General features: G+C 51.8%; 9 protein-coding genes across 9 annotated transcripts; 7 read left to right on the top strand and 2 right to left on the bottom strand.

The window, feature by feature from the left end:
* Positions 1 to 2,641: 2,641 nt before the first annotated feature.
* Positions 2,642 to 3,457, top strand: J4E88_010746 (uncharacterized protein; the record flags this gene model as incomplete). Its single annotated transcript, XM_049404336.1, has 2 exons — positions 2,642 to 2,935; positions 2,987 to 3,457. 2 exons carry the CDS (start codon positions 2,642 to 2,644, stop codon positions 3,455 to 3,457), a joined length of 765 nt encoding a protein of 254 aa, XP_049249950.1.
* A 769-nt stretch (positions 3,458 to 4,226) lies between these two features.
* J4E88_010745 (uncharacterized protein) lies at positions 4,227 to 10,387 on the bottom strand (the record flags this gene model as incomplete). Its single annotated transcript, XM_049404335.1, has 6 exons — positions 4,227 to 4,275; positions 4,386 to 5,891; positions 5,942 to 9,903; positions 9,953 to 10,172; positions 10,222 to 10,295; positions 10,343 to 10,387. The coding sequence occupies 6 exons, from the start codon at positions 10,385 to 10,387 to the stop codon at positions 4,227 to 4,229; spliced, it is 5,856 nt and encodes a 1,951-aa protein (XP_049249949.1).
* A 448-nt stretch (positions 10,388 to 10,835) lies between these two features.
* J4E88_010744 (uncharacterized protein) lies at positions 10,836 to 11,831 on the top strand (the record flags this gene model as incomplete). The annotated part of the gene is made up of 1 exon (XM_049404334.1): positions 10,836 to 11,831. The coding sequence occupies one exon, from the start codon at positions 10,836 to 10,838 to the stop codon at positions 11,829 to 11,831; it is 996 nt and encodes a 331-aa protein (XP_049249948.1).
* Positions 11,832 to 12,799: 968 nt separating this feature from the next.
* J4E88_010743 (uncharacterized protein) lies at positions 12,800 to 14,596 on the top strand (the record flags this gene model as incomplete). Its single annotated transcript, XM_049404333.1, has 2 exons — positions 12,800 to 13,434; positions 13,564 to 14,596. The coding sequence occupies 2 exons, from the start codon at positions 12,800 to 12,802 to the stop codon at positions 14,594 to 14,596; spliced, it is 1,668 nt and encodes a 555-aa protein (XP_049249947.1).
* A 554-nt stretch (positions 14,597 to 15,150) lies between these two features.
* On the top strand, positions 15,151 to 16,900 carry J4E88_010742 (uncharacterized protein; the record flags this gene model as incomplete). Its single annotated transcript, XM_049404332.1, has 3 exons — positions 15,151 to 16,376; positions 16,614 to 16,638; positions 16,688 to 16,900. The coding sequence occupies 3 exons, from the start codon at positions 15,151 to 15,153 to the stop codon at positions 16,898 to 16,900; spliced, it is 1,464 nt and encodes a 487-aa protein (XP_049249946.1).
* Positions 16,901 to 17,186: 286 nt separating this feature from the next.
* On the top strand, positions 17,187 to 20,584 carry J4E88_010741 (uncharacterized protein; the record flags this gene model as incomplete). Its single annotated transcript, XM_049404331.1, has 5 exons — positions 17,187 to 17,871; positions 18,540 to 19,193; positions 19,246 to 19,375; positions 19,479 to 19,997; positions 20,044 to 20,584. The coding sequence occupies 5 exons, from the start codon at positions 17,187 to 17,189 to the stop codon at positions 20,582 to 20,584; spliced, it is 2,529 nt and encodes an 842-aa protein (XP_049249945.1).
* Positions 20,585 to 20,647: 63 nt separating this feature from the next.
* On the bottom strand, positions 20,648 to 21,965 carry J4E88_010740 (uncharacterized protein; the record flags this gene model as incomplete). The annotated part of the gene is made up of 2 exons (XM_049404330.1): positions 20,648 to 21,598; positions 21,657 to 21,965. The coding sequence occupies 2 exons, from the start codon at positions 21,963 to 21,965 to the stop codon at positions 20,648 to 20,650; spliced, it is 1,260 nt and encodes a 419-aa protein (XP_049249944.1).
* A 370-nt stretch (positions 21,966 to 22,335) lies between these two features.
* Positions 22,336 to 23,814, top strand: BNA52 (Kynureninase 2; the record flags this gene model as incomplete). Its single annotated transcript, XM_049404329.1, has 1 exon — positions 22,336 to 23,814. One exon carries the CDS (start codon positions 22,336 to 22,338, stop codon positions 23,812 to 23,814), a length of 1,479 nt encoding a protein of 492 aa, XP_049249943.1.
* A 596-nt stretch (positions 23,815 to 24,410) lies between these two features.
* On the top strand, positions 24,411 to 25,394 carry J4E88_010738 (uncharacterized protein; the record flags this gene model as incomplete). The annotated part of the gene is made up of 4 exons (XM_049404328.1): positions 24,411 to 24,454; positions 24,523 to 24,649; positions 24,700 to 24,719; positions 25,088 to 25,394. 4 exons carry the CDS (start codon positions 24,411 to 24,413, stop codon positions 25,392 to 25,394), a joined length of 498 nt encoding a protein of 165 aa, XP_049249942.1.
* Between the last annotated feature and the right edge of the window lie 163 nt (positions 25,395 to 25,557).

Here is a 25,557-nt window from a genome sequence, read left to right as displayed (position 1 = left end):
TAGTAGTAAAGTTAAGCTATAAAAGTTAGAAACAATTTAGAAACGTTTAAGAAATAATTTATCTATTCTCTCTCTAAATTATTAACCTAGATAATATTCTAGAGAGAGTGTTTCTAGTCTTTCTACTTTTTTTTCTCTTTCTTATTATCTAGTGCAGTAGTAGAGTTCTTAAAATTGTTATAGTCTAAATTATTTGCTAATTAATCTAACTTATAGTCTAAATTGTTTAATAAATAATCTAACTTAGACTTATTATTAAATTCTAGCTAGATAGAAGCCTATATAGGCGCAGAGTTAGTAGAAGAGGTAGAAGAGTTAGCAGAGAGGTTAGCGATAGCGTTGTAAGTAGCTATAATCTAAATATAGAAACCTAAATAGAATTAATTAAGAATTAATTAAGAAATAATTTAAATAAACTTACGTATCTTAGCTTAGATCTAGACGTTAGTAGAATTTCTAACTTACCTAGTAAACACTATTCTTAGCTAGTAAGCTTAGCGTAGATAGTTTCTAAGCGTAGCATAACTTATGTATTTCTACTAGAAAAAATATTAGAAATAATTAAGAAATAATCTAGAAATAATTTATACTCTATAAAGAATTCTGCCTTAGATTCTAATATAGTAGTATAGCTAATCTATATAGATAATAGATTTACTCTACGCGTTAGTAGAAAAAGGCAGGTACCTAAATAAGTATTAGTTAAGCTAAAGAAATTGCTTATAAGTAGGCTAAATTTATTAGAATTATTTGTAGATTAATTTAGAAATAGTTTATACATTTTCTTAGAGTATACTCTAGATTTAGTAAGCTATTATAAGTAGCGTAGTTTAGTAGAGAGGTTTAGTAGAGTTATATTATTATTATTTAAGTAGAATTATTCCTAGAATAATCTGTAATTAATCTACTAAGGCGCTACCTTAGCGTGCGCATTAACTGCGCATAGATGCCTTAGCATACTATGTCTTAGCGCGCCCTTGGTCAGATAGCCTGCGTCCTGCTCGGCAAACATCGCGTCTTCAGGTTCCGGCAGCGTTGGCACGCCTGTGTTGTTCGCGGTACACCCGCTCTCGCGGACGGTTGCTCAGTTTCCTCCATCCGATGCGATGGCGCAGGATCGCTGCAGGTGCGAGGAGAGGGCAAGAGCCAGACCCAGCACGGGACGGAGGCACGATCAACATCCGTCCCGGGTCGCCTGAATTACTCATCGACGCTAAACTCCTGGGTGAACTAGGTACCGCATGAAATGAACACTGCAAACATACTATATCCCAAAGACACTTTGCATCCGTTGAGTGTTCAATAAAACCTGGAACCTTTACGCTTCTATTTTATAAACTTCCCCTTCTGCTTTAACACTTCCTAGGCTTCGTCGTTTGGAACCTCGGGAACCATCAAACAACGATGGACTTCGGCCATTGTGTACACCCCTCAAGCCCACTCAGTTAATCTAGAACTGCAGCTTTGACGCCAACGTCCAACCGTACCAAAGCGTTGCACCAATCGTAATGAGGTTCAGATGTATGCTCATCGCATGAGCTCTAGAAAATGCCCGGTTGAGAACCTCCATATCACCGCTAATGGCTCCATTGAGCTGCGCTTTGCCATCGCGAGTCGCTTGTCTTTCCATCAGCTTGCCAACGAATTCGCCAAGATCTGTGGATACTCACCTTGATGAACCCTTTCCACCATCAAGGCCTTCGTCTTCGGGCCAACTACGACCAAATTGAACCCAGCAGTAACACCAGCGACCGCGAAAGCGATCCAGTCACTCTTCTCTGCAAGCAACGAAAGTGGCCCACGAGGCGGAAATGTCGCAGCGACGATGAGTAAAAGAATCGACTGGCTTTGGAAGTATATTGGAAAGATCCGCTTCTGCAGAGTCGTAAACGCCGATCTGGGAAGAACTTGGTAGGAGACTTTCGTCATTACGAAAGTCTGGTAGAGCTCGGTTCCGAGTAAGGCGGAGTAGGCCAGGAGGTGGACAGGCGGAAGAACAGCCGCGACATAGTCAGAAAAGGTAGACATAACAGCGCCAATTCGATTCAGAGAACAGATTGCGGTATGAATCAAGAGCCGCTATGAGATATCGATACCCATGCGGCATCAGCAAATCTTTGACTTTCGCTGCCGCCTAGCATGGCGGATCTGATCGGGAGTCGCGTAGACGTTCGCATCCGCCCCGGCGAGACTCTAATGCACATGTTTGCCGCGCCCCAAAGACCTTCCGCATCATCAGCTACAGCATGCGACACGAGTAGATAGAGTCGCGAAATGCGTTGTGAGCGTGTTCTGCTCATGACGGTACGAAGCATCTCGGGCTGCATTATCGCGAGGTACCTGACGATTAGCGCCGCACCCCGCAACTCCTTTACCATCCATCCCAACTCCCCAAAGATCTGCCACCACCACTCGCTTTCTGGCCATGCTTCCGTGCATCACGAGCGCATGTCGAGCTGCTTCAGGCAAAGTGAAGATGCAATATGACACCCCAAATCTGGAAGATCTGTGTTTTCCATTCCGCCGGCTCAATGGCTGAGCGCGGTATAGCTGTCACTGCTAACACGTACATATGTACTGGATGAAGCTCACATATTAGGATCCCCTAGCAGATCTCCATAGATCTTAACGAAAAGCCAAAATGCGCACGACACTCCTCTCTCTCCTTACTCTCGCTTTCGCAGCACCAGCCGTACTCCACCGACAAGCTACGAAACCCGTATACTGGCTCCTAGCCGGCGACTCAACCACAGCCACCAACGGCGGCTGGGGCGACGCCTTGCTCTCCACAACCGTCGCGGATGGCTCCTCAGGGCACAACTACGGCCACAGCGGCGCGACCACAAGATCGTTTCGTGCGGGCGGTGACTGGGCCAACGTGACCAGAGACATCAGCACGTACAAGGAGGACTACAGGGTTTATGTGACGATTCAGGTACTATACCACAAGAACAGGGAGTGGGATAGCATGACTAACAGTCTTCAGTTCGGCCACAACGACCAAAAGCCCACCTCGGGCGTCTCCCTAACCGACTACCGCACCAACCTCGCGACCTTCGCCTCCGAAGTCATAGAAGCAGGCGCAACGCCCATCCTCCTCTCTCCCCTCACCCGCCGCACATTCAACACAACCACGAATCGCGTTATTGAAAACCTGTCGAACGAGACGGCCATCACACTAGACGTCGCCGAGGCCAACGACTTGCACGTTGTAGATTTGAATAAGGCATCGACGGCGTATGTGAATGCGATTGGGCAGAAGGGCGCGGATACGTATAATTGGGGTGAGAACGGCACAACGGGGAATGATCGCACGCATTTGAATCCGTGGGGTGGGGTAGTGTTTGCAAGAATGGTGAGTGATTTGCTGGTGGAGAAGTATGGGGGGGAATTCGGGCAGTGGACAGTGGGCAATGAGACCTTGAGTGCGTTGATCAAGGATGGGAAGGTGGCTTAGGTGATTATTGGTCAGATACTGGATACCAAGGAAGAATTCGATCATGTTCAGGCTTCGTCAAGAGAATAACATCAAACGCATGATTTCAACACTAGGCATCACTACAAAGCCTCACGATGCTCATGCCATGGTCGCCACTTATCGATATCCCTGCCCTGCATACCCGCCATTAACCCACCGCCTTCCCTGCGCCTCGCCCTGGCCCTGCACGTTATTGACCGTGGTTGTACTCGAGTTCGGTGTATCCCAGGGTGCATACTGGCTACCTGCACTCGTATATTGGCTGCCCGGCCTCGAAGCCGGAGAAGAAGCTGCACTTGTATGCGAATAAGGCATGTATTGTTGCTGCGTTGGAGGCAGCGGTGGCGATGTATACGGCAAGTACTGTTGGTGAGGGGGCTGCGGTACCTGCGATGGGCCTGGATACAACCACGGTTGTGCCTGGTTGAACTGCTGTGAATGCCGGTGTGGCAGTGGTGGAGGGTATGATTGATTCACAGCACCAGTGTTGTTGCCCTGTGGTGCAATGGGAGATGATCCATACTGTGGTAGAGACGCGATCTGCTGACCCTGCGTAGCGTAGTCGTGTTCTGACATTGATCGGTCTAGTGGTGGTGTAGGCTTCGAGTAGCTTGACTGCCGCTGCTGGTGGTACCGATTGACTGCTTCCAGGTTTGCGACTGACTTGCGATTGACAGCCTTGCTGTTTCTCTTGAGTCCATGGTCTGCACTACCTTTCCTCAACTTCGTGCTGTCAGGCTGCGGCCCGCTAGCTGTGGATCCAATCGAGCTGTGTCTCTGTGATGGCAAGGAAGAGGCTGAGTCTTGTCGTTGTCGGTCATTGATGGATGATCGCATTCTTTCGGACGATAATGGCGGAGATTGTACTTTGCCTACAGCAGGTCCAGAAGCCGGAATGCCTGCGTACGAGGAGAATGGAACCTCCGTCGCTGGTTGAGCATGTTGAACCGGCGCAGCGTCTATCGTTCCTGATCTGAGGTGGAAAGGCAGACTCCAGGGCTCCTGGGAGTGCTGGCCATGTGGTGGCGCAACTTCTTTTTCATCGCTGTGTATGTTGGATTCGCGAACCATTTGTGAGGGCAATGGTGGTACCGGACGACGACGGTTTATCCCAACGCTGAGGCTTGGCGGAATCTCCTGATGCTTCACGGTCCTAAACCGCTTCACTGTTGGGTTGCGCTTGCAGCGATCCTGTGCCTCTCTCAACAGTTTTCGTATCTTGGCCTCTTCCGGCAATTCTTCTTCCAGTTCCACGTCAGTAACACTGCCTGCGTCGGTCTGTCCGGCCACAGAGACGTCGTCACCTTCCCATTCGTCATCATCACTCTCTTCCTCTTCTTCATCATCGGAATCTTCTTCCTCGTCCTCATCATCGTCATCATCCAGATCGGAATTTTCATCCTCTTCTTCCGATGTATCAAGTGCTTCGGTTGCAGACCCTCGATTCGGATGTCGTGCGTAGACGTTGGCGCCCGCTTTTAGTAAAGTGTCAACACAAGCTGACTGACGATAAGCGCAAGCTTCGATGAACGCTTCGTCTAGGAGATGGTCCGGAGGTTTCATCAAGAGACATTTCTCCAGGATGATCTTGTTGCCCCGAATGGCGGCCGCGGCAATAGCACTTCGATACATTCCGCCTTGAATCCGAAAGTCTGCTCCAGCATCAAGTAGCTTGACAACCACCTCCAAACGGTTGAAGTATGAGGCGGCTACGAGAGCGGTATGATATTTGCCATCGTGATGATTAACGAGTTCGATGGCTCGGTCGAGAAGTTCCTCAATGATGGCCATATCGGCTTTCATCGCTGCTGTTTGTAGGGCGTCGCCATACTTCCCCCCCTTTGCATGTACATCGGCCCCATGTTCTATCAGCAACCGCATAATTTCCAAGTCGTTCCCGTAAGCTGCAGCAGCTACAGTGGAGCCAAGTATGCCTCCCAGCGCTGAAGCATTGGCACCGTTGCCGAGTAAGCGCTGCACGACAGGTAAGACGCCAGACTGAGCGGCAGCCAGGATGGGGAAGCCATGTAGGCCACCACTAGCGTTCACATCGGCGTGATGTTTGATGAGAAGCTTTACAAGCTTGTCGAACCCGCCGGCAGCGGCTGCAGAGAGTGCACCGCCAAACTTTCCATTCGCTGGCCGGATGTTGACAGCCGCACCATGCTGTAACAGCTCTTTGACGATATCGAATGAGCCAGCAGCACAAGCGGCCTGTAGAGCCGAACCATACTCGCCGGATATGGGCTCCGTGATGCTGATGTCGGCACCGGCTTTCAGTAAGACTTGGACACTTTCCATATCCTCGGCCCATGCAGCAGCTTGCAGCGGCGTTCCATATGGCCCACCAACAGCGTTGACATCCGCGCCAGCTTGGAGCAATACCTCGCAACATTCCTCATCGCCTTCGGCACTGTGTAGAAATTAGTCTCTTTGAAGATGATCAGGGCTGCTTGAACTTACGCTGCGGCGTGGAGTGCTGTACCGTACTTGTCGCTTGAAATGTGCACGTCGGCGTTGTGAGAGATGAGGAATCTCAGCCCATCTGCATCGCATGAGTCGGCGCAGTTGATCAAAGCTGTTGTACCTCTAGCGCAGGCTGCATTGATGTCGTGGACGTTCTGCAAGAGGAGCTCCAGGTTTTCAGTGAGCAATGTAGATGCTGCCAATGAAATCACTGGCCAATTATCCTCCCCTCCGCGTACGTTGACATTAGCACCATGTTCAAACAGAATCTTGGTTGCAGTGCTGTCGCCTTGCTCCACCGCAGCAACAATGGCATACGAGAAGTGCCCTCCGAATGCGTTCACATCAGCTCCTTCTTCGATAAGAAGGCGAATGGTGTCTTCATCGCCAGTATGAACAGCAGCTTGCAGCTCGGTGCCGTAATAACCAATTGGTTCAGTATTGAGCTTGGCTCCGCGCTCAAGTAGCAGTCGAACGTTGTCGGCATCACCATGCCATGCAGCGGCCTGGATGCATGTGCCGTAATCTCCACCGCGTTTGTTGACGTCCGCGCCTTTATCAAGAAGAGCCTTCATGATGTCTGCTGTACCGTCGTATGCACTGGCGGCTAACGCAAAGCCATACGTAGGCCCTTCCGTATCTGGGTTGGCGCCAAAGTCGAGAAGCAGCTCCACTGTCTCCAGGTGCTCGTTGTCGGTAGCCTGATACAGGGCCTCGTCTAGTTGCGTTTGATCGATTCCCTTTGGATGAAGTAACTTGAGCACTTCCGTTCTACCGTAGAAGGCGGCCAAAGAAAACGCTCTCTGGTACCTGATGATGCACGACGGTACTTTGGATTCTTTTTCCAGAACGGCCTTGACAATAGCATCGTAGCCCCGTTGCGCAGCAGCTTGCAATGCCTGTTCGAGCACGAGAACGCGCTCCTCTTTCTCGAGCAAGATCTCGAAGACTTCTAGATGGTTGTAGGTAGCAGCTGCGTTCAAGAAGCTTCCATAGGTCTTCATCGGTCGGCTCAGGTTCCACGACTGTGACAAGAGGTGACGGACAACATCAGCATGTCCACGACGGGCGGCGGCACCAAGTGCAGACCCGTAGAAGTACTCTTCGTTGGGGTCAATACTAGCGCCTCTCTCGATCAATAGGCGAACAGCTTCAGTATTGCCTGAGAATGCGGCCACATTCAGCGCTCTTCGGCCAGGGCCACCAATGACGTTGACATCGGCGTTGCGGTCGAGCAGAAGCTTCACGACGCGATTTTCGAGGTTGCCCGCAGCCGCGTAAAGCGCTGTTCCATGGTCCGACGACGAGGCGTTTACATCGGCCTCGCGGTCGAGTAAAGTGCTGACAACATCGTAGTGGCCGTTCCTTGACGCAGCATGCAGTGCGGTAGGATTGGCGCTGCTGCTCGAAAAGTCAATGCCAGCACCTGCTCCCAGTAGCGCATTGACAATCTCTCCACAGCCACCATCGCATGCGTAATACAGAGGCTGGAAACCCAGTGAGTCTTGTAAGTGGACATCCGCCGTCTCCCTGTGGCTAAGGATGTGGTCGACTAAAGCAGGGAACTCGAGGATTACGGCGACATGGAGTGGCGATACGTCTTTTTGATCTGTCATGTTGTGAACTTCTTCTATGGTCTTCCACCATCTTTGACGAGCGTCAGAGGCTTCTTGCCAGAACGAGTGGTCGAAGTCAATCTCTTCGAGCACATCCGGTGGTGCTCGCTTCGCATGTTCCACCCAGTACCGAACAGGATATCGTAGATCAACGTCTAGCAGACCTTCGTCTTGATTTTCTTCTCCAACCGAGGATGAATCAGCCTTGTCTTCATCTTCATCTTCATCGTCTTCGTCCTGTTGGTCATGATCGTCCTGTTCGCTTTGTTGGCTGGCGCTATCGTGTACTGACTTGCTGTCGGCTTCGGTCGTATCGGTCGCCTCCTCTGCTTCGACCTCAAGATCCTCCGCTGGCTCTTCTTCCTCTTTTTCTTCCTCTTGATCTTCATTATCGTCCTCTAGCTCGTGTTCTGCGGTGTCTTGATGTTTGACGGCGTCGTATATATACTCCAACGAACGCAACGCGATGATGCCATGCTGAACATCGTCGAGATCCAGAGATAAGTCGTTCCTTGCATACTGTCGGAGATGTTCCTGTGCGGAGATATCGATCCATTCGACAGTGCTGTTATCCAGATCCCAGTCGTTACCTCTCAAGGTGAAGAATGCACCACAGCGAACTATGTATGCTTTCAGCTTGTCCACATCGTTGCGATGTTGCTGAGGTAGCTCGGCCATGATCGCAAGTTCGCGCATGGTGGGCGCTACATATGCCGAGATTCTGCAACGCAATATCTCTTTCGTGTATTCATGGCCCTCCGCTTGTGGGTTTAGGACGCGCTTTCGCACGTGCTCAAACATGTCGGTCAGACCATACGGAAATGACTCCAACAGTCTTCGGATCTGTGCGTGCTGTGTAGATCCGGGGACCCACGCATTCTTGACTTCTTGTACGACTAGACTAACGTAGATCCAGTTGTCTTCCGCGCGCGAGTAGATGTGGCGCTTCACGAAATATGCCAAAGACCTTGGAAGATCCAGCTCGTCGACGCTGTTTGATATGTGCGCTTTGAGGTCGTCACTAATCTGCGCAGAGTTCTCCGCGTCGCTCAGATTGATCTCCAACGATCGCGGTCTCAAGCATTTCTCGATGTTCGGGCGCCCGCTGCGATTGAGAAGCAGCCATCTAACGGGTTGACACTCCTCTTCATCGTTTGTCGTACCCTCGGTCTCTAGCGTCTCTGACATGTACCGCAAGAATTGTTCCAACGATTCTTCCGCAAGCTGCTCCACACCATACACCACGATGTAGATCTTAGTGTTAGGCAGATCCCGCGCCATCTTATGTAGTGCTATCCATAAAGCAGGCACCTTGAGTATCTCTTCAGTGTCAAAGCTTTGCTTTCCAGCGTCTTTGCTGCTCCGAGAATCTGAAAGCAGGTGTCGGGCAAGATCTTGGTCCATGTCGACCATCTGGCGGACAGCCATTTGCAGCAGACCTTTCAGCGATCGTCGCATCGTGTCGCCCTGGTCGCAAAAGAACGATATGATCATAGAGTTGTTTGCTTGTGCATTTCGGAGAAGTTCAAGAGCAGAAGATGCGATCGCACCTTGGCCCGTACCAGCCTTTCCATGGATCCAAAGGATGGGACTTGCGTTCGAGTTCTTCCAGGTCTGAAAGTTTTCGATTTCCAACACTGATGATGACTTCGTGCCCTTCGCTCCTGTGTAGGTGCCCTTTACGGCGGCTTCTACGTCGGCGAATCCTTTGCCGAGCGCATCCATCATGCTGTGGTAGGTGCGATCATCGACTTGAGATTGTCGAAGCATGTTCTGACGCGTCTTGATGATGCTATCCGCCTTATTGGCTGTCTCACGGATCTCATCAGAGACGGAAGTGAAGTTACCATCCTTTGGCCCAGGGAACTTGTTGAGTTGGAAATGATCCGACATGAGAGAGATGCTGTCGAATGATTCGATTGTTGCCGAAGATTGGTCAACAATGCGCTCTTTGCTTTTGAGCCTTGTGATTCCTTTCACGAGATAGTTAACCAAATCGCTATCGTTCTCTTCCCAGAAGCAAAGTAGCCGAAACTGAGCTTCTCGCGCCATATAAGAGAACTCGGAGAGTAGACTGCGCAAGATCTCCGAGTCTTTTTCCAAGACCTTGAGTAGACTAGACGGCGTACCCCATCCGGCGACTTCAGCCATGGATGCTAGAACCATTGCCTTGGACTGGCTTGACGTGCCGTGAAAAGGTGTACCGAGGAAGAAGCATCCAGCGATCCAAGGATACACGTTGGGAAAGTCTGTTTGGCGCGATCTTGACATGAGCAGGGCCTTCTCGAGAATGATGCCCCCAAGACAATGCGAGATGAAGATGATGGGCGTTTTGGTTTGGTTCTCCAATACGTTGTTAGCATGTAGTCATCACGAGTACGTACTAACTCACCACTCGTGACCTATCGAGGCTATGTAGTAGTTTGTTCGCGACATTATCGATGCGTTCGTCGACTGATCCTTTTCCGAACCACTGCGACTGATACTGGAAAACGCTAATCTTGGCATGTGGAATCTTCTTCGGGAGCATATTGGCATCGCGAAGCCAATGCACTTTGCTCTTCTTCCATGTATATTCGGGGTCCGCTCCCAAGCCTGGAATGGCGATGATCCTCGAAGTTATTAGCTTTTGATTCTCGCGTTGGACTTCCAGCCACCTACTCGATTTTGGCCGAGAACTTTGACGTTGTCTGCTCATCACTAGGGTAGACAACGTTCAGTCCGGGGTTGAAAGACTGTGCTTGTAAACATGTAGAAAACCGAGTGTGAGCAGAACACTAACCTGTGCATCGAACTTCGAATGCTGGACCTTGGTGGCCGAAGCCATCGCGAATCGTGGTGCTGTAGCAAACCCGCGCTGCAAACTGGCAACTAAAGGCTACAGCGTAATGTTAAAACCATCTTGTGAGGTATGCGCTCTAAGTTTGGAGAGCGCCGCGTTTTCGCTGACCCCCTGCATGTGGATTTCTTTGGAGACTTTGGGGGCCGCTTATGTTGGGGGCCAAGTTACCGAAAAGGGTAAGACGCGTGAGATGGCGCACAGCCGCTTGATCACAACTGTATTGATTGCCGAGTATCTATCGCCTGGCGCTGTTCGTGATGGCGCGGGACCGGGGTAGAGGCTCGCCAGTACGCTGGGCGACGAGCTCCGGCCCTCTCTTGCTGTCGCATTCCCCTCCGGCGAGAACCGTGTTCTTCGTACAATGATTGACTGCTGCGAGGTCAGTAGCAGCCCTGTGAGCATCCGATAACATGCTAATACCGTGTAGCAAACGATGAAATGCCCAGTGCCGTTCCGCACGGCTCTGCTAAAGACTGAGAGCTCGGATGGTAGTTCAGGGCCAGAGGTTCCGTTGCTGCCAGCAACATACCAGAGAAATTACAGAATCGAGCCCGTCAGCAACAACATCGGCGCGTTCTTGGATATCGAGCTGAATGTCCGCCGACTGAACGAAGTCCACAAATGGTTATGGCTTGTGGGCCTTCCAAGCGCGCCGCGACCTCTTCATTACCAAGTGGTCAAGAAACGGGAAATTGTGGTGACAGAACAGTTGGATCTGCATCTTGTTTGGTCGTCAGCGTCTTCGTCTTCGATTCTCCTCAAACCGCTGCCTCGCTTCCTTCTCTGCCCAAACTTCTGGGTCACGGAGATTTGCCCACGTCGGCACCTGTACGAGACGGCACTGGGCTTCATGCTGTCGTACGTCGCGCTCGTCGAAAGGGAGGTTGACTACAATCTAGCCATCAACCACGGCCTCATTCCTAAAGAAGTCACTTGGTCTGGGTGGCTGGCGCTCGTTGGCGAGGTCGTCTGCACCTCGGTACAGACGCATACCATCGATGCGTCGGCTGCATCGTCTGTAAGCTTGCTGGAAGACCGCCCACGCGTCAACCAACGCTTCAACTATGGCGAATTGAGACTTGGGCGGCTGAACTGGATATATCGCTTGACCATGGGCGAGTTGCGCGGGTACCTAAGCGGCTGCAGCACGTATGGAGCCTTTATGCGTGACAACGTTAACAGTCTCATTACGCTATTCGCATACACTACCATCGTGCTCTCCGCGATGCAGGTTGGGCTTTCGACAGAGCCTCTCGCAAACGACTACTCGTTCGGCATGGCGTCGTACGTCTTCTCCCTCTTTTCCATCCTGGCTCCACTCGCATGCATTGTCGCTATTCTTGGCGTTATAGCCTTTATGTTTGTCGTGAATTTGGCGCGCACGCTGAGGATTCGAGGGCAGAAGCGGCGTCAAGGTGTGAAGGTGTGAAAGCTCGACGCGACACGCGCCTGGCTGCTGGCAACGATGACGCGCTGCGGGCCGACAGCCAGGGAAGCGACAGCCCAAACATCCCCACCAAACCTCACCAGTCCCCCAGGGCCATCAACACCCACCAACCCCACCAAAGATAATTGATGAAACCCTAGGTCGCGATAGCTCTTCGCCGTCTATAGTAGCTAGGCATCTATGCCAGGCACCGACTGCTTGCATCAGTGGCCAGATACGGGCCCACAGACGACGCAACGTATCGCGATAATGCCCGAGGTCATCCACGCCTCACGGACATCAGTAGCGGGATTTCGCATCGTGCACGAGCAGAAAGATGAGAACAAAGTGCCAGTAATCCAGCGAAGAAGACTCGTGTCAATAGGCTGTGTGCATATCTCTCTGCCCGGGCTGCAAGGGTGGCTAGAATCTGTGTCGTGTTTGCTGCATACACATCATTATGTATTAAGAAGTAGCTAGCTCCTAATACGATGTATACTTCTACCTTGTAAGATATATTCAACATTTTCTAATGCTTTTGTAGACTGCAACAGGAGGTATAGCTATCGCAGCACACGGTCTTGCCTAGGTACCGACGGGCTAGAATAGACGCAGTAGTAGCGGTACCTAGGTACAGTATTACACAGCATCGTCTGTGACATCAAACGCGGTTATGATAGAATTCTGGTCGTCCCCGACGCACACGTTCTATTCGTACTTCAATCCAAGCCCATATTTGCATCGCCTGCCAGTTCAGACTCGCAGCGAATCCCTCCCTAACAGCTCCAAAGCTTCATGTCGATTGTTAGTTCCGCTAAGCCTGCTGAGCTCCAAAGAGCGAAGGAAGGAGTTTGTGTGTCAAGGCTCGGTGTAAGCACCTGCCGAGGAAGCTTTTATCCCGACACTTGACCTATTCCGACTCCTAGCGCTGACACTACGCCCTACATGACCGACACGGCCAGCAATCTCGAATGTCCATCTCTAACCTCATATTTTTCGACGAAATCGCCTCAAGGCACGACATCATGAGCGACGAACCTGTAGAACTGACCAACCTTGGAGCGTCCAAGGTTGACACCCCACCAGAGGATGCTACACCACCCGTTCAATACCCGCGTGGTATCCGCTTGGCTTTGATAACTGTCGGCCTCGCTCTCTCCATCTTTCTCGCTGCTTTGGATTCAACAATCATCGCTACCGCAATCCCGAGCATCACCACGCAATTCCGTAGCATCAGCAGCCTGGCCTGGTATGGCTCGTCCTACGCAATTACCAACACCGCATTTCAATCTGCGTGGGGCAAAGCCTACCAGTACTTCAGCCTCAAAGCCACCTTCATGTCTGCAATTGCAGTGTTTGAGATCGGTAATGTAATATGCGCAACTGCACCAACAAGCGAGGTTTTGATCTTCGGGAGGATCGTGTCTGGCATGGGCGGTGGCGGAGTGATGACGGGTGCGTTCATCATCGTCGCAATGACAGCTGGACCGCAATACAGGGCCGCCTATATGGGCGTGTTTGGCGTGACTTTTGGATCTGCAAGCGTCGTGGGACCATTGTTGGGTGGCGTTCTGACAGACGGCCCTGGATGGCGATATTGCTTTTGGTACGTGAACCCCGATCTGTGTTTTGGCTGCTTTACCGTCTACAACACACTCTCCACCAAATGTTTTGCGCGTGGATGGAAACCACGCAGGCATTATAAAGTCAAGGTCGGTGTGCTGACACTACACAGGATCAGCCTACCGATTGGTTTCGCTGCTGCGCTCACGATGTTCCTCTGTTTCCATGACCCTGGCAAGCCCAAGGATGTACCTCTCCGCGAGAAGCTCCTGAATTTGGACCTTAACGGCGCCATCTTGCTATCCGGATGCTTCTCTTGCTTCATCCTAGCCACGCACTGGATCGGCATCATGCCTCCGACTAGTGCTCGTATCATTGGCAGCTTTATCGGTTTCGTGGGCCTTTTCATCTGCTTCGCGATCAACGAACGCTACATGGGGAGCTGCGCGATGGTACAAGCTCGCGTGTTCAAGAACAAACTGGTCTTCGCCAATCTGCTATATGCATCCTTCATTGCGGGCGCCTTCTTTCCGCTCATGTATACACTGCCAATCCAGTTCCAATCTGTCAACAACAACACGGCTTCGCAGAGTGGAGTCCGACTTATTCCACTCGTCATGGGCGTCTCACTCTTCACTATGATATCTAACGGAACCCTCACCTTCTGGCGCCACTATAAGCCCTTCTTCTTTGTCGGCGCAATCTTGGCCGTAGCTGGAAACATAAAGATACACTCCTTGGATGCCAGCACACCAACTAGAGACTGGGTCGGCTTCGAGCTTTTGACAGCCACGGGAGTCGGCCTCGCTCTTCAGATCCCGATGATTGCCAATCAGGCTCTCGTTTCTGCAGACGACCTAGCCGCTGTAACATCGATGTCGCTCTTCATGGAAAATACTGGTACTGTATTCTCCGTAGCATCGAGTGAAGCGGCATTCACGAACGGACTGCTTTCAAGCCTCGCCCGCAACCTGCCCGAACTGGACGCGAAGGAGATAATGGATGCTGGCGCGACGCAGATCCGCGGGCTGTTCTCAGGTCATGAGCTTGATCAGGTATTGAGAGGGTATCTGGATGGCTGTAAGACCAGCCATGTCATTCCCGTAACCTGTGGCGCAGTCTGTGCGGCAATCAGTTTGTCCAACGCTGTGCCGGCGACCTTACAAGGGATAAAGAAGCGGCTTGGGAAAAGCCATGATCGATGATTACTGAGATGATATGGAAAAGGAAGCTTCAACACATTGACGATGTTTCAACAGGAAGACCAGGACTCAACGGTCCGGAGTTAGTGGAGCTCAAAGCCCGCGCCGCGATACGACGTGTTGTCACGCCTCACACGGTCTCTTGACAGAGCCCAGCGTGGAAAACAGAAACCGGCAGTTGCACCGTGCTGATGTGCTGCAGTGCATTGATCGTCCCTGGCCGGCTGCCGGTGCAATAGCGGCGGGACGCGTTCCGCTCAAACTATATTAATGATATGCAACGATAGCCTATCGGTACATCAGGCGCTCAAAGAGTTTCGCGTTGTTGCTCGATGACTTTCACGTTGTTCGCGAGTCGTGAAGTAATCCACGTCGGATGAGATGTGCGCGTGGATGAAGCACGCGTGACGTAGCATAAGCTGCTAACGGAATCGGGCATAGCGTTCCCATCACGAGCCATCTACGCCCGTGCGCAGCGGCGACTCAGCCATCGCCGCGCTTATCATAACAGTCCCGTCTCTCTCGCCCTGTTGTCTCTTCTGCAATGTCCACAAATCATGCCATCAAACTCGACTCTTAATCATCGGAGCAGGCCCTCTACCATTCTCTTCGCCTTTGGCGTCTTCGCGCAGGTCGCGTTGCTTGCCTGCATCTTCTGGACTTACACTAGCTATGGCAACCCCCGTGAGCCGACCGCCTTAGCGGAAACCACAACTAAGACATCATCAAGACCAAGCGGCTTCACTCTGCGCCACCTTTTGGATCACGGCGCTGGACAACCTGGGCCACGAGCACGAAGATTCGATGTGACTCCAGAGCGGTTTGCCGTTGCTGGTATCGACTCCCGCATCGGGCCCTTCACTATCAAGTCGGCACCAGTCAAGATAGAAAGGCCCGCGTTACGTGGCTACGATGCACAGATCCCCATGTCGCCCATGTGGATCGCCGAGGATATTCCGGGTCCGGATGTCACGGACAAGAACACCGTTATCAGTTTCGCAAACATGTCCGAAGATGCTTACAAAATCGGCCCTGACGACGCAGGATGGATGGACGTCGATGGGCATTACAACTCGTCGGTCCCTTTTGGCTGGGATGACAGTGGCATCCGAGGCCATGTGTTCAGCGACGACACTAACTCCACCATCATTCTGGCGGTAAAGGGAACGACGGTAGCCATGTTCGAAGGCGACGGAACGTCCGTGCACGACAAAGAGAACGACAACCTGTACGGCTCTTGCTGTTGCGGCCAGGGCGGCACATATCTTTGGCGCAAGGTATGCGACTGCCAGACTGGCACCTACAGCTGCGACGAGCAATGCGTCAAGAACGAGTTACGGAAGCCGAACAGGTACTATGCCGCAACTGTCGAGCTGTATCAGGAGGTTGTCAAAATCTATCCGGATGCACACATCATGACGACAGGGCACAGTCTAGGAGGCGTCCTCGCTTCTCTGATCGGCCTGCAGCACGGTATCCCCGCGGTGACGTTTGAAGCATACCCACAAGCCTTAGCAGCTAAGCGCTTAGGACTACCAGCTGCTGGTGACGTTGCTCCACTCAGGAAGAATACAGGTGGCTTCCATTTCGGGCACACCGCTGACCCCGTGTACATGGGAACTTGCAACGGTGCGACGAGTTTCTGCTCTATTGGCGGATACGCCTTTGAGACCCTTTGCCATACCGGAAAGAAGTGTGCATACGACGTGGTCAAAGACTGGGGTTGGAGGCAGAACACACAGACACACAGCCTTAGATACGCCATTGACAACGTGTACATGAAGTACGACGAGGCAGCAAAATGCCAAGAAGAGGATGTTGGTTGTGTCGATTGCTACCTATGGAAGTTCGAGAACGGGACGAAAACCACGACAACGAGTACTTCTACAACACCAACAAGTACCACATCATCGAGGACGCGGACGGAGACATGTAAGACGCCTGGGTGGTGGGGATGTCGTGATGAGACTACTACGATGGTATCAACTACATCGTCCAGCGTATCAAGTACTGCAACTAGCACAAGTACAAGTACCTGTCAAACAGTGAGTTCCAGAACCTCAAAACAGTGCGAACATGACTAACTCCTTGAAGCCCGGATGGTTCGGCTGCAAAGACAAGACGACAGCTACCGGTCCTATTACGTCTGCTACGACCACTACTACATCAGCTGCACCGACAACTACTTGCACCTCGAAGGGCTGGTTTGGCAGGTGTTACGATGACGTTCCAGCGACAACCACTCCAGCCATGCAAGCTCATGCCTACTGGCGGAATGCGGCGACTGCGACACAGACGGCGCCTTAGACTTTCAGAATCTTGCATATGCTACATGGGTATCTTTCAGTAGCATGATATACCCATTTAGAATTACCAATCAATCGTCTTCGTTGCTTCTTATCATCACGCGAAGAAATGTTGCTGCATGATTCCGCCATCTGGTGGTGGCGCGAAGGATCAGTTACGTTTAGGCTAAACCCGATTTACTTGAGCCATTCCTCGCATCTCTAGGCAGCCATCAACGAGTGTGTTAAAAACAAAACGCATGCAGCACAAATTGGCCATCAAACAAGCTCTCTCTGCTGTGAACACAATGCTTGACTTTGACTTCCACCTCACAACACCTCGTCTCTTCATATCCCACCTTAACCCTGAGGACGATGCTCATTGCGATTTCGCATACGAGCTAGTGTTTAGCCCAGGTCCCGCTGAGCAGAAGCCCGCAGTCGATGCGGAAAAGACAGAGATCACACCCCCTCGCGATGTTGGGAAGAACTTCATCGCGAAGGATATTGAGAGGATGGAGCAAACAGGCTATGGTCGCTACCTGGTCTCGCTCAGACAAAACTCAGCTTTGAACATCAATTCACCGCACGAAGACGAAAATGTCCCTTTCTCGAAGAGACGACTAACGCCAATCGGCATCGTGTCAATGCAACTCGCGCGCTTCCCGTCCGAACCGTCCGCACCAACGATCCCAGATGTCGGGTTCACTTTCCGCCCCCGGTACCTTGGAAACGGGTACGCTACTGAAGCTGCAGCGGGCTTGATGGAGTACTACACAGACGAGAAAGGACTCAAGGAGTTTTGCGGTTTTTGCAAACCGGAGAATACAGCAAGCGCAAATGTTCTGAAGAGGTTGGGGTTCGAGGAGAGGGGTCTAAGGGAGGTAGATGGTGTTGTTGACGGGGAGATATTGAGCGCGTTGGTCTGGACAATTGGCGTTGGGCATGAGAAGGGCGCGCTTGAGAAGCGAGGCTTGCAACGCGTTGAGAAGCGTTCATGGAAGTGGTGGCGTTGAAGCTATTGGGCAGGTGTATACATGACATGTCCCTTCGCTAGACGATTAGCTCAGAAGACACTACTATACAGCATGCCCAACACAATCGCGATCATGCGCAGGTGTAGAAGAATTGTCCGATGAACGCGGTGCCGGACAGATGATCGGAAAGAGTCCGCGCAATGACGTCTGTGCTTCGGCCCAAGTCTTAGCGCAGTACAAGCCCGTCTTCAGCCGAAGCTCGCATCCGTCCGACGCTTCAGCTTCGTCGGATGTTCCGTCGAGTGTTTCCTTTCACCTCAGGGTGCAGCCGCGCGCTCTGGTAGCCGATTGCTAACTATTCGCACTTAGCTGACGCGACATTATTCCACGAGATGTCAACACCGGATGCACTGGCAACGACGCGTCCGGAGAAACGGCGCAGACTTGAGCGCGTCGCAGCGGCCTGCGATCTGTGCAAGAAAAGAAAGGTAAAGTGCGACGGTGAGCAACCATGCGCCTATTGCACTCGGAAGGATCGTGCGGCTACTTGCACGTTCAGCGGCCCTCATGCACGCCCACAAGCGCATTCTGCCGGCCACACTCCCCTTCACGGTGTTCGTTCCGACGATATCCACCGTCATCACTCCCGTTCAACTGGCCATACACCTCATAATCGCGATCGAGATGAACAGGACGATGCTGTGCGACAAAGACTTGATCGCGAAGCTGCCGAGGATGGAACATCACTCTCACCAACATTGAGCAGAGATGATCAACAAGGCGATACAGTGGTGCCTCTTGAGGGTCGCATCCTCCGTGACGCCCAGGGAAAGTCTATATTCATTGGCGACTGCGCCCCGCTATCTTTTCTGCAGACAGTCAGGCATCTCATCACATCCGAGGTGGACCCAAGAGCTACTGTTCAAGCTACACGCGACCCCATCATTGAGATCGCTCGGCCTGATTCAGCGGATCAACATTCATGTCCTCCTATTGATGTGCATCAGGTCGACGCACTAGTCAACGAGTTCATGGCTGCAAGTAGTGGCCTCGTTCAGCTCTTCCAACGAGAGGATCTTGCTCCCGAACTGAAAGCATGGGCAGGCAGCAGGAATTCGAGTTCAGACGATGCTGCAGCTGCCGTCTTCTATCTGGTCCTTGCGATCGGCGCCCAAGAGCGATTAGAGGAAAAGGCAGAAGCCTGGTTCAATACTGCTCGGGATGTGCTTTTGAAGCATATGTGCAGCAGCATGAACGTGTCTACTGTTCAAGGCTTTGCCCTCGTAGCCATCTACATGCTCCGAGCGTCTCAGCCGAATGGAGCCTACTTATACTTCTGTATGCGAAATGAGAAAGAACTGGCAGTACATAATACGCTAACTTGTTTCAGCCCTGGCTGCGCGTGCCGCATATGCAATCGGCATACACCGAACGGAAGTGAACGCATCCTTTGGCGAAACCATCAAGCTGGTGCGAGACCGGATTTGGAAGAGCATTCGCGTCACCGACCAGTTGATAAGGTAAGATACAACTACAGATGTCCTCAACCAAAGTCTCACACGTTGCGGAGTCTGCACAGCTTCACTCTGGTAGTATATGCTGATCCTCTGCTTCCCCATGTAGCAACGCATTAGGCCGACCTCCGTCCACATCAGATGTCGATTGCACCGTCAAATACAACACTTTTGAAGACAACACCGAAACCGATGATGCCAATATACTGGATGCCAGCGTCCAGATCTTCATGATTATTGAGCGTGTCGTCGTTGAAGTGTACTCTCGCAAACGCATATCATTACGCATTGCAGACTATGTTTCGCGACAGTTGAAGAGCTGGGCGTCCAAATGGCTGCAGAAATTATCTCATCTTACGACCAGACCTCATTCTCGAGAAGCCGTAGTGGGTGCTTGCTCCACACTCTGCTCCTATTACTACGGCATCATGCTACTTACCCGACCTTTCCTCATCTACGAGTTATATGAGTACATGGGCGCTCCTCTAAAGAGCGGAGGCTCACAAGCTGATCACCAAGAGAAGCGCAAGTACGCAGATGCTGCACTTGATGCCGCGTCGACGTTAGTGGATACTCTGCTAGTCGTGACGATTACAAAGCAGTTGCCTCGTAAGATGCCACTGATAGTGTAAGTAAAGCTATCTTGCCCTATTGAGTAGGCTAACAGGTATCAGATCCTGGCTCTTTACGGCTACACTTGTTCTTGCTGTCGGCATTCTTGGGGACTCGGGACTTATGTTAGTGGACAGCTGCAAAGATGCAATCACTTGCATGGACTACTTTGGTCAAGTCGACCCTCATGCCCGGCAATACTCACAGGTCGCGCAATCGCTGCTGAAGATTACCACTGCACATGCCAAGAAGAGAGAGCTGCATCTGCGCCGTAAAAGGAAGCAAGCATCGTCGGAATTGTTTGGCCTATTGCCTGGAGAGTCAACTAACATCGCGGCCCAAGTGGATGAATGCGACGCACAGCTCGGCCACGGGTCGCTGGTCTCCCGAGACTCCGTTCAGCGCCACGTGTCTTCCGCAGCGCCACTCGATTGGACTATATACGATGCCGACTTCTTTGCCATGCCATGGCCGAGTGAGAACGATCAGGGTCTCCAGGATTTCTTGCAGCCGGGCACTCACAACCTTGATGGCGTATCCGTGGCTGACATACCGCTTTTTCCCATCCACGACCAGCAGATGGGCGGTGACTTCTTCCCGTAAGTTCGAGATGGATGGGATGGCGTCACGAGTGGGTTTCTTCTTCAAATTCTCTCCCAAGACACTTCAATGCACGACTTTTGTTTCACTAGTCTCGTCTCTCGATGTTCTCAGAAACGGTATCAGCTTGGTGCCTCCAGTTCCGACCAACTCTTGCGTCTTCGGCTTTTCGGCCGCCAACTCCGTCGAGGCGGAAGCTATATCTCGTCTCTTGGGACCGGTAGTGGGTTTTCCCATTCGGCTCGGTATGATGATGTACCTGGTCACCAAGGCGATGTGTTTGTCGCGGAAGCCGCTGAGCGCCGCGACGGCTTCGTTGAATGCGGTCAGAAGCTCAGTGTTGTCTGCATGACTATCGACGTAGCTTCGAATATTTGCGATTGCTTGGACATCGTCAAGAAAGCGGGCATGGGGCCCGGGCATGTACCCACGCATCTCTGCGTGAAAGCCGCCGCTTCTCGAATGGTCGACAGAGAGAACCGCATCGAAGAATTGTAGCAGCGAAGACTGGCCGTTGGAACCACCACGATAAGCGCGCCATGTGCCTTTTCCGTTACCTTCGTCGTAGAAAACGCCGTTTGGTAGACCGGCACTCGCCATGTTCATGCTCCCAGCCAGGAAAGGTCGGATGGTGTGGTAGAACATCTGCGGGTCACACCGCTCATCCATGCGTTCCAAGAGCTGGCCAATGCGCTGCATTCCCTGTCGGAAGTATTGCAGGGCGTGTATGATCGTTGTGGCATCATCAGTCTCGACAGCTTCAATAGCACCAAGCATGGCCTCGATCAACGGGCCTGCTCTTGCTTCCATGGCATTCGAAATAATGAAGAACCACGACTCATCATCGGTTCCCGTCGCTGTGTGTAGTGCAACCATGTTCTCCGGTTGCGTCAAGTCGGCGTCTTCGTTGAGTGGTGTCCAGTTCCATAAGTTCAGAGCTGCATATGTGGCCACTGGATGCACCTCAAGATAGTCGGCAGTCTGAAGGAACGACACAGTGATCGCTGGGGGTAGTCGCTAGCTTCCTTGTTAGTGACTGGAGACTTTAAGGTACTGCGATTTCATGCTGACATACCTCTGATGGCTCGGGACCTGCCCATATGTAGCCCTGGGCTATGACAGCGAGCATCGAGTGTGCTCTCTGCCATTCTGCCTCACTGGAGAGATGCGACGTATCGAGAACGGGCAATTCGTCAACCCATTGCCGTATTTGTTGTGTCTCTATGAGGGTTGGAAGTTGCTCAACGATCTTCTCCCATGGTTGATAGTAGGTATGCGGTAAGCGTCTTAGTGGTGGCTCGGCAGGTAAGAACCCGTTCTTTGAGATGCCGTAATTAGGGAGTGCATCGGGTGATGGGAGGACGGGAATCTTGTGAGGACTCATTGCGGCGGAAAAGGTAGCGACGGTAAGGTTGCACAGTAATATCGGAAGGGTACGTCCTTCCTTGTAGCGGCGAACTCCTGCTTTATTGCGCTGAAGAGCGAGGTCCACACTCAACCCACGGTCGCGTTCCGATAGTCTTCCGAGCTCGGAATGACGGAAGCGTTGTCGGATGAGAGTCCGACACCCCAATGAAGAAGGTGCAAGCTTAGTTTGATGCAAGCCTCAAGCCTCTTGCTTGGAGACGTAATGGCCAGATCGTGATGCATATATAGTCTGACGCCGTCATCTCAGTATCATTCTGACATTCGTACATCACATTGCATCTCGTTGGTTCCCCAAGACATACCCTTACCGACAGCACATCATTACCATGGACGCATCTGCAGCAATCCAACAGCTTCGCCAAGGGCAGAAGCCACAGTGGCCAACAAACGCCGAATCAGGAGACTTTGCGCATTCGCTCGACCAAAATGCAGACATTCCCAAGACGTTCCGACCCGAGTTTGTTGTTCCCAGCAAAGCGCAGCTAAAGCGGAAAACCCTGAACGATGACGCACAAACCGCCAACCCTGCATCAACACCAGACGACGAGGCCATCTACTTCTGCGGTAACTCTTTGGGACTGCAACCGAAAGCTGTTGGCGAACACTTGAACGCGTACCTTAAGACATGGGGATCAATCGCTGTTGGCGGTCATTTCACCGCCCTCGAGGACTCGCCGCTCACACCCTACCAGGACATGGCTGCTGGGTGCTCGAAGAAGATGGCTGACATCGTCGGCGCATCCCCTTCAGAAATCGTTGCCATGAACACATTGACCATCAACCTGCATCTGATGATGGCTGCATTCTACAAGCCAACAGAGAAGAAGCACAAGATTATGTGCGAGTGGCGACCTTTCCCCAGCGACTGGTATGCGATCGAGTCGCAAATAGAATGGCACGGCCTTGACCCGAAGAAGTCCATGCTGTTGGTCGAGCCAGATGATGGCTACATCATGACTACAAAGAACATCCTCAAGCTCATTGACGAGAACGTCGATGAACTGGCTCTCATCATGCTGCCCGGTATCCAATACTACAGCGGCCAATTACTTGACATCCCCACCATCACCGCACACGCACGCAAGCACAACATCACCATCGGATGGGATCTAGCACACGCCGCAGGCAACGCCGAGCTGAAGCTACACGACTGGGATGTCGACTTCGCATGCTGGTGCACGTACAAGTACATGAACGCTGGCGCCGGTTCTATCGCCGGTGCTTTCATCCACGAGAAGCACGGCAACAACGACCACTACAAGGGGCTGAAGGGCTGGTACGGCCACGACAAGTCATCACGCTTCCTCATGGACAACAAGTTCGTTCCTACACCCGGCGCGCAGGGCTTCCAATGCTCAAACCCATCGATCGTCGACCTCACATGCTTGGCCGGCTCACTCAGCGTATTCGAGAAGACATCCATGGCTGACTTGCGATCACGATCTCTACTCCTCACCGCATATGCAGAGCACCTCCTCTCCCAAATCGCGGCGCGCAACATCAAGGACGGCAAATTTCCCTTCGAAATCATCACACCCACAGATCCCCGTTTCCGCGGCGCTCAACTCAGTGTTCTTCTGCCGGAAGATGTCTTTGATGATGCGAGCGCGGCGCTAGTGGAGAACGGTGTTGTCTGCGACAAGAGGAAACCAGGCATCATTCGTGTTGCGCCTGTACCAATGTACAACACTTTCAGCGATGTTTGGCGGTTTATGCAAATCTTTGAGGAGGCGATACGGGAGAAAGGTCAAGGGCAGGCTCAGGCGCAGCAGTCGCAAGGGACGGCGGTTGAGGCGAGGTTGTAGAACAGTAATGATTCGTTAGATGTTCTTTTAGCAGCGTTAGATGTCAATTTACATAATCACTGTACTCATGCTTCGTTGCCATGGAAATATCCACGTGCCTCCCATACTTCAGAATTGTGAATACTCGAAGTTGGTATCTGCAAATGCGTTCAAAACTGGTCTGAGATCATCCCCAAAGTGGCCGCAAGGGTTTATCGGTATTCATCGTCAGAGGCTTTTCTATCCATCTTCTGGGCTTCGCGCTCAAAGTCTTCTGTCAAGGCTCTTTGGGTGTGTACATTGGTAGGTTGGTAAGTCGGCAACGGTGGTTCGCCATGATGCGTCGGAGTGACCCCGAAGTCATCTCCATACTCAACCACGGTAGCCAAGACTTTCCTATCGATCTCTCATTTGCGCGCGTCAAGCACTTCGCGCTTGCATCATATTCCAAACTCTGCCGCTCCAAGATCCTCACTCACCTTCACCTCGTCCTTAGACCGGAGCGGAGTAGAGTCGCGCTAGTGGTAAGACCACCTAGGTACATAATTCAACCACTCACTGCCACCCAGTTTCTCTCCACACCCACCTTCACGACCACGACCACGACCACAGTCGAAATGGCGGCTGCTGCTCAGCAACAGGCTCTAGCCTCACTCAAAGGGTAAGCTTGGTTGTGCCAGCTCCTTGTTCTCCCAGACTATCATCGCAGTGACACTGACCACATTACAGCTTACTTGAATCCGGCGCATATTCCGACCTCACCATTAGCTGTAACGGCGATACCTACAAAGTCCACAAGAACATTGTTTGTGACAAAATTGACTTCTTCACACGGGCCATCCGGTTTGGCGGAAAAGTGAGTTGCCTCAAGATGACGACGATTGAGCACCATGGACTGACCGCCAGCGAAGGAATCTCAGAATGATGTTGTCGATCTCCCGGAAGACGACCCCGCCGTTGTTAGACGCTTGATCCAGTACCTATACGAAGCCGAATATACGCCGCTGCTACCAGATGTAGACTCTACTGGATCTACTCCGTTCACGAACAAGACAAATCGCCCCAAATATCACGCGAACGGAGATGAGTTTCATTATCGCTTTCCCCATACATGCTGCTCGATCAGTCTGTTCCATGTAACATGCAATGATCCTACGGTTTGTCCACATCACAGGTGCAATTACGACGAAGCTGGTTATTTTCTGGCAACCGGATCTGTGTGCTGTGCCAATTTCACCTGCGATAAATGCGAGGTGAATGCAGCAGCACTCCCTCCGTTAAACGGCGAATCTAGCCAACCTCTTCTCCACACCAAGATATACGAGATTGCAGACAAGTATGAGGTGAAAGGTCTTAAGGATCTGGCTCGTGAGAAGTTCAAGAGGTCCTGCGAGCAATTCTGGGATAATGACGTCTTCGCGGTGGCAGCGCATCACGTCTTCTCTACAACGCCCGACTCCGACAAGGGCTTACGCGATCTAGTCAGCTTGACAATTAGCAAACACATGTGCTTGATGGATAAGCCGGAGATCGAGGCTCTACTCACTGAGTTCAACGGGTTGGCGTTCGGTCTCCTCAAATTGACGAGGAAGACAGGTTGAGTGATTGGCGTGAGCTAGATCATGAGAGACTTCGAGAATGAATATGGATGCACGAACGTGGTAGGACAAGAATCTACGAGAAGCAGAAGCATCATGGAGAAACGGTGAAATCAGAAACGGGCATTCAAAACAATATGGAAACATGCGCAAAAGCTCTTGAGTA

This window comes from Alternaria novae-zelandiae (genome assembly GCF_023758075.1).
Source record: "Alternaria novae-zelandiae strain BMP 2774 chromosome Unknown scaffold_38, whole genome shotgun sequence".
NCBI lineage: Eukaryota > Fungi > Ascomycota > Dothideomycetes > Pleosporales > Pleosporaceae > Alternaria > Alternaria novae-zelandiae.
This window is presented reverse-complemented; position numbering and strand designations above follow the sequence as displayed.